Below are 11,853 nucleotides of genomic sequence, written 5' to 3' on the forward strand. Positions count from 1 at the left end.
AACATCGGCCTAAGGGAGGTGACGTCATCGGGTTATTCTTCGGAGCAGCCACGAACCGAGATCCGATTTATACCGGAAATTGACCTGCATTCACTCTCTTTCAGTAGTAATGGCGGACGACGTCGGGGAAATAAAGACTTCGAACGTTTGTTAGGATTCGTTATGGTAGAATACAGAGTTCTTTCTACTTTCGTTTCTCGGCGTCTGAGCACTGACCTCAAGGATTTTACGTTCGATTTGTGGAAGAAACGTGGAACTATGAAAACAGTCAAGATTTGCTCAGGTAACATCGGCCTACGGGAGGCTAACATCGACCTAAAGGAGGTTAACATCGGCCTACGGGAGGTTAACATCGACCTAAGGGAGGTACGTTTTATAGCACCACGTTTGTATCGTATGTGTTATACTGGCACAATCGTACACATGGAAAGCTTATTTGCAAGCATTAAAACTTACAATCTTGCAGGAGCTTTTCTAATCATTGACCTGAGTGTCATTTTATTAATTTTATTACCAACTCATAACATCCACCTACAGGAGGTTAACATCTACCTGAGGGAGGTACAGTGGCTTACAGTGTATATTTTATAACTTATGTATCATAAAAGTCAATTCATAGGCATAGAAGCTTACTCTCTAGCAGGGAAACTTGGGATCATAAGGAGCTTTTCTATCATTGACTTGAATTTCATAAATATTTTCATTTTTACTAACTCATAACATCCGCCTATAGGAGGTAAACATCTACCTAAGGGAGGTTACGGTATTATAATAAGGAAGGATGGACTTGAAGAAAGCTTACGAATCTTAAGGGGCTTTTGCATTTCGTGTACATGCCGTTTTAGAATAAATTTATTTATAACGAATTATTATTATTATTATTATTATTATTATTATTATTTGAAAAGCCTTTTAATCTCACTAGAATGAGATTAATGAGAGTTTTCTCATTTTTTTTATTTACACTCATAACATGGAATATAATGTATTATTATCAATATTATTTTTCGGCAACACACTGACCATTTATATTTATCTAATGGAACAATTTTATAGCCATAAAGATTTGCTGTGAGAGGTGTTATGGGTTTAAATAGAAAAAATGTAGGTGCATTAAAATAGCATAATAGCTGTTATGATGATTAAAGGCAATTGTTTTCTTGTTGTTGTCATTTTTTCTTGGTTGACCCCATCAACCTGTAATTTTCACATTAAATTTTGCTAGAAGTGACTGTTTATGACTGTTGAAATGATAAATCATTTTTAAAAATATAACCCTTAATATGTCAGAATTTATTTTAATTTAATTTGTGATCACTGACAAGAGGTTTGACTGTTTGACTGCTTACTACAGTACATTAACAATATTGGTTTTATTTTATTTCTTTTCAGAATGCAATACTTAAACTGTGCAGACTGCTGAAGAAACTGCTACTTCAAAGACACCTATGACTCATCAATTCCTCAAAAGACATTGTGTACAACAGATGTTGTTGAACTGTTATTGTCAAGCTTGACCTCTCGTCATGTGGCAAAATTATGTAAAATTTGATATTCAAGTATGTAGGGTTAATTGACGGAGGATCTCCCATATAATGATGGATTGGATGCAAATGGTCATAATTTTGTTCCTCTCTGGCAGGAAATTGTGTAGATTGGTATATATGTACCACTTAGAGTGCAAAGATATAAAATGACCAACATTTTTAAGTAATGTTGAATTCGAAGGAAGATTCTTAGTCCTTCCTAGAACTTAAGGACGGTGCCTACTATTGTTACTGCGCATACGTTCTGTGCATCTGGAGATACTCGGGTTTCCTATGGGTGGTACCTACTATTACAGGGATATTTTTGCGCACTTTAAAACTATGCGGAGAAAGCAGAACTTAGCAAGTGATTTTGGTATCCAAAAAGAAAATTGGGGGGAAATCATGCATTTTTCAGAGATAATAAAGCTTCAATTTGGAAAAAAGCGCCATACATTGCTTTGTATTTTGCTGCTTTTTAGAATAATATTGTTGCTTGGTTATCTCTAAAAAATGCATGGTTACCCCCAATTTCCTTAAATTTGGCTTTCAATACCCGCTACCAAGATCTGCTTTTCCCGCATAGTGATAAACCGTGCAAAAATACTTCGCTATTAGTAGGCACCGTCCTTAAGCAGTTGTGAAAAGAAATCCCAAAAAAATAACTGAGGGTCTTTCTTCTACTTAATCTTTCACATGATATTGAAATGTATCTTTCAAATATCGATATTCAATTACAGTTATGGTTGTTAACCTTTATGGCTATTGAGTCAAAAAGATATGACATAAAGAGCTATTATTTTGTCAGTCAACAAATCTGTACCTCAAGTAAAGGTCAAAATGAAATTGAGCCATGCCATGAACCTTTGAGTGTGCTTTTCAAAAGATCCAAATGACCACCCCTAAATGTTTTCATTTTCATGTTTTAAGCTCATGACGTGTCAATTGTTATCAATTAAGCTCTATGCTTCTAAATATGGGTGGAACTTTGTCATGAGTTGGAGAACAAGTCAAATTTGAACAAAAAATAAATGCCTTGCCCCCCCCCCCCCCCCCCCCTCCCACATGGCATTTGACCATGTACCATGCCTGGGAAGAAGGGAATTGAATTTGGCTTGGGTAGAGAAATTAAACTGAATTTACACTGTACCTTTGGCAATGGAGAATTTGGACTTTTCTCTTTTTTTTTCTTCTTCTGTTTGAATACAATAATTATTGAACAACTGAGACAATATAATATATAATGCTCTTTATTGATAATGATAGTACAAGAGAGTGCATGGTAATAAGTAATACCTGTAAATCGATATTGAGATGCCGAAGCCGGGGGCTTATATGGCACAATTCATACAGGAGATTGGTCAAAATGGTGCAATTACTTTACAGTTTATAAATAAATAAATAAATAAATAAATAAATATTAATGTTAATAATAGTGGTGATAATAATAATAATAATAACTTAAAATGAAAAAAAAAAAAAAAATAACAAATAAAATATTAAATTAAGCTAAGCCGTGTATACGAGAGTTCAAAAGGACATGAATTCACAATTTGATTGGAAGTAATCTCTAAGTTTTTGTCTACAATTCGAGATAGTAAGTGAATTACCTAAATCAAGAGGGTTGTCATTCCAAATTTGAGGGCCTTGTGCATGAAGTGCAAAAGCCCCTTAAAATTCATAAGCTTTCTTCAAGTCAATTCTTCCCTATTATAATACATACTTGCATGGTGCTATAAACATCATGACCTCCCTCAGGTAGATGTTTACCTCCTGTATATGCAGGTGGAATTGTTATCACTTGGTAAAAATAAAATGAAATTCAAGTCAATGATAAAAAAGCTCCTTATGATCCCAAGTTTCCCTGCTGAAGAGTAAGCTTCTATTGCGTATGAATTGAGTACACAATGTCTTTTGTGGAATTAATAAGTCATAGGTGTCTTTGAAGTAGCTGTTTCTTCAGCGGTCTGTGCAGTTTAAGTATTGCATTCTGAAAAGAAATAAAATAAAACCAATATTGTTAATGTACAGTAGTAAGCAATGAGAGAGTAATGTACAATCGTCTTTTAAGGTTTCTTAATAATCAAAACATTCTCTCTGACAATCAGTATGGTTTTCGCAAGCATCACTCCACGGCTAGCGCTTATGCTCTTACTTGTTTATATGACAAAATCTCTTCCGCCATTGACAATAAGGAATGCACAGTTGGTATTTTAATAGACTTGTCCAAGGCCTTTGACACCGTTGATCATAACATTTTGATTTCAAAATTAGAGCATTATGGTGTTCGTGGCACTTCACTTAGAGGGTTCGAAAGCTATCTAAGCAATAGACAACAATATGTGGAATTTAATGGTGTCAGTTCGGAGTCTTGCGAAATTAAGTGCGGGGTGCCTCAGGGTTCTATACTAGGTCCCCTACTCTTTCTACTCTATATAAATGATCTGTGTAACGTGTCAAAGGTCGTGGATTTTATTCTTTTTGCAGATGATACAAACATATTTTTCTCCCACAAAGATTTTAACTTGCTTCCTGGAATTTTGAATTCTGAAATGCTTAAATTAACTCAATGGTGTCGAGCAAACAAGCTGTCCATTAACTTTAAAAAATCAAATTTTATGGTTTATGGAATAATATCTAAAGTTTCTTTTGATGCTCATACTGGTGTTCTTTTTAAAGAACAGATTTTAAAATGCTCTGACATTTATTTATACCAAATAGGTAAATTTATGTATCTTTTTAAAAGAAGCTTACTTCCAAATTATTTTCGTGATATGTTTACTCTTGCAAGCCAGATACATTCTTATAATACAAGAAATTCCAACCTTTTCTATAAATAGGATAGAATAGGAATTTCAGTGGAATCCACGGGGTGGCTCTTCCATCCACTGTTTCCAGGTCGAATTGGAATTTGGAAATGTTGGTTTTTGTGGAGGGAGGAAAACCAGAGTACCCAGAGAAAAACCCTCGGAGCAGGGACTAGAACCAACAACAAACTCAACCCAACCCACATATGACGCTGAGACCGGGAATCGAACCCGGGCCACATTGGTGGGACGCGAGTGCTCTCACCACTGCGCCATCCCTGCTCCCACATATACCTTATACCTTCTATATACCTTATTGTCGAACTAATCTTCGAAAATTCTCAATTCGGTTTCAAGGTCCTACGCTTTTCAACTCGCTTAGTCGTGAAATTCAAAACAGTGAAAGTATCAGTTTGGCAAAAGACTTAGAAAATTCCTTCTTTCTAAGTTAAATTGACTCTTTGTTGAGCTACACACCTTTTTCTTTTTTTTTTTCTTCTTTTAAAAAAAATTAATTGGAATTTTCATTCAGTACCATTAACTTCTATGGTTTATCCTATAGTTCCAGGACGCCTATAGTTAATAAGCCCCAGGCTTCTATATAGGCTTCCTAGCCTTTAACACATTTCATCTTGTAAATAGTTTAGTAAGAATATTGTGTATCATCTTTAATGTATTTATGTTGATTTTTTGGTTAATGGCAAATAAAAAATGAAGCAGTCAAACAGTCAAACCTCTTGTAAGTCAGATCACAAATTAAATTAAAATAAATTCTGACACATTAAGGGTTATATTTTTTAAAAAAGATCTATCATTTCTACAATCATAAACAGTCACTTCTAGCAAAATTTAATGTGGAAATTACAGGTTGATGGGGTCAATCAAGAAAAAAATGACAACAACAACAAGAGAACAATTGCCTTTCACTGTATTCCATGTTGAGTGTAAATAAAAAAATGAGAAAACTCTCATTTATCTCATTCCAGTGAGATTAAAAGGCTTTTCAAATAATAATAATAATAATAATAATAATTATTATTATTATTATGATTATTATTATTATTATTATTTATAAATAAATTTATTCTAAAATGGCATGTACAAGAAATGCAAATTCGTAAGCTTTCTTCAAGTCCATCCTTCCTTATTATAATACCATAACCTCCCTTAGGTAGATGTTTACCTCCTATAGGCGGATGTTATGAGTTGGTAAAAATGAAAATTATGAAATTCAAGTCAATGATAGAAAAGCTCCTTATGATCCCAAGTTTCCCTGCTAGAGAGTAAGCTTCTATGCCTATGAATTGACTTTTATAATACATAAGCTATAAAATGTACACTGTGAGCCACTGTACCTCCCTTAGGTAGATGTTAACCTCCTGTAGGTGGATGTTATGAGTTGGTAATAAAATTATTGAAATGACACTCAGGTCAATGATTAGAAAAGCTCCTGCAAGATTGTAAGTTTTAATGCTTGCAAATAAGCTTTCCACGTGTACGATTGTGCCAGTATAACACATACGATACAAACGTGGTGCTATAAAATGTACCTCCCTTAGGTCGATGTTAACCTCCCGTAGGCCGATGTTAATCTCCTTTAGGTCGATGTTAGCCTTCAGAGGCCGATGTTACCTGAGCAAATCTTGACTGTTTTCATAGTTCCACGTTTCTTCCACAAATCGAACGTAAAATCCTTGAGGTCAGTGCTCAGACGCCAAAAAACGAAAGTAGAAAGAACTCTGTATTCTACCATAACGAATCCTAACAAACGTTCGAAGTCTTTATTTCCCCGACGTTGTCCGCCATTACTACTGAAAGAGAGTGAATGCAGGTCAATTTCCGGTATAATCGGATCTCGGTTCGTGGCTGCTCCGAAGAATAACCCGATGACGTCACCTCCCTTAGGCCGATGTTATCTTTTCTCAACCATTTTCTGCACAGTGTTTCGTGCTCGTTTCGTTGTATCTTGTTCAAACTAATTAATATGTATCTTTTTTTCAATCTACGGCTAACGGGTATGAAAATATCCCAAGGTAGGTACCCATATTAACACAATAAATAAATTGACAGCGAAGAGTTTTCAATTCGCTTTATTTCCTGCTGGACACACTGTGGACAGGAGCAAAACATCTGCTTGGGCAACTTTTAATTTACCGTAGTTTTACTTGCCCATTGAATCATTTTACTTGCCCCGGGCAATCGGGCAAGCGTTAGTGTCGAACACTGCAAACAAAACTAATTTTCATAAGAATGGCTTTGCACTTAGCCTTGCTTTCATAATGAGGCTTATGGCAACTCAGAAATGGCATATTATTCCACTTCAGAAACTCATGATTACAATGACCTTGAAATGCATTGTTTCAAATAAATCTTGTCCATGAAAATGGATATAAAATATCAATATGAGATTAATAACCAACTTGACAGATCACTACGAATAGCCCTGCAGTATCAATTACAGAGATATTCTTCCTTGTTTGGCAAGGGGTACAAGTTTTTGTTTAATTTATAATTAAACAAGGCCCGTTAATTTCAGTATCAGAGTGCAAAATTAAAGTAATGGCTAAAAATCTGGTTGCAGCTGGAGTTAAAGTTTAATTTAAAAAGGAAAGTATTAAAAAATTAATACCTTGAGCAGCAAGTGCCTTGAACAGCAAACATAAACCTATATACAGAAATAATAGAAAATATTCTTCAACACCTGAAAAAATTTAGAAATGAAAGTACATATCCTTTGAACAATCCCAGTGTGGTCATGATCAGAAAGAGAGCTAGAATTTGTGACAAGTGATATGCTTGATTTTGCAGGAAACAGCAAAGGGTTGACAGAACCCACAATCAGTTTACTGTACTGCGTGAAACATTTCAAATTACCTTTTGATATTTTTGGTCTAAGTGAATGGTAGTTTTTTTTTAATAAATTCTCACAACCACTAATTAAGCTTCATGATAAATGCATATGTATTTTAAATGTGGCTGTTTTAATATTATGATTTGGAGGACTTGATCGGAACTTATTTAAGTCCAAGTGTGGTAAAATTAATTACTACCTTTGCATGTCTCAACAATTAATAAAGCTAAGGTCATTTCTGTGTTATGAGATCTGTGCTTAATGATTTGCCAGTTTGAATTGATATCTCTTATAATTTTTGAATTTGACTTCTTGTAGTGTCTGCTTAGTGACTGCATGGTGTATTTTGGGGGAGCAGGGATGGTGCACTGGTGAGAGCACTCGTCACCCACCAATGTGGCCCAGGTTTGATTCCCCAAGTTGGTCGTCATGTGTGGGTTGAGTTTGTTGTTGGTCTCCTCCTCGCTCCGAGAGGTTTTTCTCCGGGTACTCCAGTTTTCCCCTCTCCTCAAAAATTCCTAAATTCCAGTTCGATCGATCTGGAATCTGAGGACCAAAGGATCATTAGTTGTAACAGACTGTTAGTGTCTCCACCCTCGTTAAACAAAGTTGACTTACTTACTTTGTTTTACAGTTGACTCCCGATAACTCAAATCTTCAAGGGAAATTTAAAAAGGTTTGAGTTATCAGGAGTTTGAGTTATCAAGGGTAAAATTATATAGAAAATGACCTGAAAGGAAAGGAAAATTGGTTCAAGTTAGTGCAAGGTTAGAGTTAGCGAGGGTTTGAGTTATCAGGAGTTGACTGCATTTATTTTGGTGTGGCTTGGCTCATTTCTATGTGTGATTGTTAACGTAAACTTTTTCATCCTATCTTGTTGGGGTCTAATTGTAATGACATTCATGTGAATCATAGTTTGGACTGTGTCATTAGTTTTATCTTACAGTGTTTAAAATGCTGTGGAAATGCTGAGGTCGGTTGGGAAAATAAGTTTAAAATCCAGTTGCTGTTGACCTAGCCTGTGTAAAGCCCCCGCCTCCCCTCAGGAAAAATCCACAGACGTCTCTCTCCCCGATTTTTCCTCAGGGGAGGGGGCAGCTGTACACAGGCTACTGTTAACCCCACTCAGCTGCATTGTAGAACGGCATTGTCCAGTTACTGTAAGTTGAAATACGTTTAATTTTTGGATCCCAATATAATATAGCATTTAAGGGCGGTACCTACTTTTGTTACTGCACATATGTTCTGCGCATCTCGAGATACTCGGGTTTCCCTAGGGGTGTTGCCTACTAATACAGGGATATTTTTGTGCGGTTTAAAACTATGTGGAGAAAGCAGAACTTAGCAAGTGTCCTTGGTATCCAAAAAGAAATTTGGGGGTGACCATGCATTTTCAGAGATATTAAAGCTTCAGTATGGAAAAAAATGCCATACATTGCTTTGTATTTTACTGCTTTTTTAAATTATTATTGCTTAATTGTCTCTGAAAAATGCGTTGTTACCCCCAATTTTCTTTTTGGATTCCGATAGCCCTAATGCTAAAATCTGCTTTCCCTGCATAGTCATAAACCGTGCAAAAGTAGGCACCATCCTTAAATAATCCTCTATTCAAGTAATGGCAATGTCAAATGAATACATTGTAATTATAAATTATACTTCTTGAGAAAATACTGAGGCTACATACACTGTATGCATAGTTTGCTTCTTTGAGACATTGTCACTCTTTAAAATTTCAAGCCTCCCCCCATCCCCAATAACTGAGCACATACTGCCAGACCCCCCTATCAACACTACCACGAAAATTCAAGTCCCCCCATTTTGTGACCCACCCCCTCCCCCTCCGATAAATAATGAACGGTTCCTAACAACACAAAAACATGCTCTTCTTGTTCCAATAATACCCCTAACCCCCCCCCCCCCCCACACACACACACACACACACCGAAAAAATTACCATGCCATTTTTACCATAAAACCCTCAGTTAATATTAATGCATAACCCTTTCCCGCTACCTGTAAAGCGAATGATACACAGTTCAACATTGTCCAACTTTTTGTTGATCAACAAATGTTAAACATTGTTGCGACTTGTTGCCTTGTTTGACTTGTTGCTGCAACTTGTTGAACGGAATAGAGCCAAGCTCTGTTTTCGTTCAACAACGTTCAACAACTTTCAACATTTCAACGCCCCACGCCTCGACCAGCTGTGCATATAATTATGCTCTAAATATTTAATAAAAGAGAAAAGAAAGATGGCAGAATATTTCCTGGCTTGTACTTATATTTGGCAACAATAAAAACAAAACAACTCTTTGTTTCAACAGCCACTTAGGCCTCTGGTGGGCACATTAATATGAAACGTAACGAGAACTTCGCTATAATACCGAAAACTAGCCACTGGATAAAGTAAACAAGAGCGTGGACTTTAATTTATGCAACTGACAGTTCTTTGGTTGAAAAACCAAAGACTCGCCTTGTAATTGTCTGACAATGTCATCTTGAACAATTCAACAGAAAAATCATGCAGATTAAAACCAGATATTCTGACTAAGCGTACCCAAACGCACCTGATTTGCAGGTACTCGTTAGGCTGGTTTAGTTACGGCAAACGACAGAAGCGACGGCGTGACCATTGTTTATCCTACATCTGTCACTCGCTGTTTTCACGTTCTCAGTAAAATTGAGTGGTTTTGCGTTAGCATCAAAGGCCAGAATTATTTTTCACTATTCTTAACTTACATGTAGATGTAAGCTTACTAATTTTTTCAGGAAAACATAAACGCGAATCGCACGTTTAAGCTTACCGTTTGCCGTATAAAGAGTGTACAAACACGATTCTAAATCTCGCTATATTATTGGCATCGCTGAAACCTAAACCACATATCGTATGATCGCAGGTTTACTACACATATCGCTGATCGACATATCTTATCATTCTTTTTACTCAAGAAGGGCGTTCACAGTTGAACTTGAACTTGTAAAGGTCGAACGAGACCCAAGCAAAGTCTCGCCCTTGATAATTAACAACTGCACTAAGTTGCCATTTCCCAGAACTTGATAAAATAATAAAAAAAGATTTTAAATCGGTGTTTTCTCCCCAGTACTTACCGATTAACAGAAGCATCACCACGGCGTTTCAGACTTTTAAAACTGGACTACTGCATTGTGCAATTCACCTTTGTCCCAGGTGTTAGTGTTGTACGCATGACCACCGAATCGTTTCCAGACAAAAGTGGTTACCCTGCCAGGACATAGCCTCCCTTTGGCTCGTCACGCAATCTTCCCTTCCGAGGAAAGATTGCGTGACGAGCCAAAAGAGCGTCTGCGAGGAAGGGTAGGCTAGCCAGGACACAGATAAAGAGGAATTTTACCTAGAGAGCACTGCAACACTTCATCCATCGCGTGAAGACAGACATTGCAAAGTAAACTAAATGACGGAGTTTGAACAAGCGGTAAAGATCGAAGGTAACCCACGAATAATGAAATTCACCGCAGATTATGTGCCTAGAATTTGAGAAAAGTAGGAGTTGAAGGCGTTGGAACGACTGTACAAGATTTTAGAAGGGTAGACCGACAGCCGTTCATGAACAGATTGTACAAGTACAAGCGCTTCGAATCGAGAAGGGGGATGACCTGGGTGAAGTGAGGAACTGGAGATGGAGGAACAAGTCGCTGAATTTGAGGCAGTTCCTCGCAATGTGAGAGAAGCAGTTAACATGAGTTGAAAACCTCCTTGAGGAAGCTTTACAGGAAGCGAATTATGAGGAAGAAAAGAAACCGGAAGAAGAGAAACGGAAACGTCGTTATGAAGAAGAGTTAGAGCTCGAAGAGGCTAAAATGAAGAAACTGGAAGGAGATCGAGCCAAGTCTCTGAAGGACTGCGGCGTAAAGCTTCCCAAATTAACCATTGCAAGATTTCAGATCAAGAAACGTATATGGACTGGCTGAGACTTTGGAGTCAATTCGAGACAGAAATCGACAAGGCAAGCTTTAAACAAGTGGCAATATTTTCGTATCTCAAGGAACTCTTTATCCCCAAAGTTCGCGCATCAGTAGATGGCCTACCTTATACCACACTTTGGGCTACGAGAGAGCGAAAACCATCTCATAAGTTAAAAACGAATTGTGGAAAACCAAGCGAGGCATCTTACGCACACAGGCCATGTATCATTGTCTAGTTGCCTCAAGTAGTCTTCTTATGTGCCGAAAGATTGAAACTAATCATTGCCTTACCCACCACACACGTATTGCAGCCAATCAAGATACAGTCAGCTATATGAGAAACTGGCCACCAACGTTCAAGCGCTGGAAACGATGGGGGGAAATCAAAGAAATCAATGGTTATGTTTGAGTTACATTAGGCAAACTATCAAGTATCAGAGCTGACATTGTCTGTCCAGATGACAAGTGGCAGGAGTGGGGTATTCCTCAGAGGCTCTTCGAAAATGGTGCGATAGATACCCGTTGCCTTCATCGGACCAACCGAGTGGTGACCGGAGCTTACCGCTGAAGATGCGAGGCTGATTCTTTACTGAATTTAAGACAACAGGATTGCTTCAAGGCCATGTGGGTACTGTGAGTCTAAACGGGTACAAGTCTGCCGACTGTGACAAGATAGTGGGTGTGGAACAGAGAAGGAAGTACCTCATCAAGAAAAAGTTATGTTTCA

At 37.2% G+C, this 11,853-nt stretch overlaps 1 protein-coding gene and 1 long non-coding RNA gene across 2 annotated transcripts in view; one reads left to right on the forward strand and one right to left on the reverse strand.

Annotated features, from left to right (window-relative positions):
- LOC146471624 (cubilin-like) overlaps positions 1–10,371 on the reverse strand; it is a 29,349-nt gene extending 18,978 nt beyond the window's left edge. Inside the window, exons 1-2 of the mRNA XM_085120106.1 lie at positions 10,293–10,371; positions 6,963–6,998 (exon numbers count right to left, since the gene is read on the reverse strand). Of these exons, the coding sequence (XP_084976232.1) occupies positions 6,963–6,998; positions 10,293–10,308 (52 nt within the window). The 5' untranslated portion in view covers positions 10,309–10,371. The remainder of the gene's footprint in view (positions 1–6,962; positions 6,999–10,292) is intronic.
- Positions 40–2,612, forward strand: LOC146471627 (uncharacterized). Its single transcript, XR_014866679.1, has 2 exons — positions 40–366; positions 1,393–2,612. It is a non-coding gene; the product is annotated as an uncharacterized LOC146471627 (long non-coding RNA).
- Positions 10,372–11,853: the final 1,482 nt, after the last annotated feature.

The sequence above is a fragment of the Pavona decussata genome, unplaced genomic scaffold (genome assembly GCF_977016875.1).
Source record: "Pavona decussata unplaced genomic scaffold, jaPavDecu1.1 SCAFFOLD_102, whole genome shotgun sequence".
In the NCBI taxonomy this organism is placed as follows: domain Eukaryota; kingdom Metazoa; phylum Cnidaria; class Anthozoa; order Scleractinia; family Agariciidae; genus Pavona; species Pavona decussata.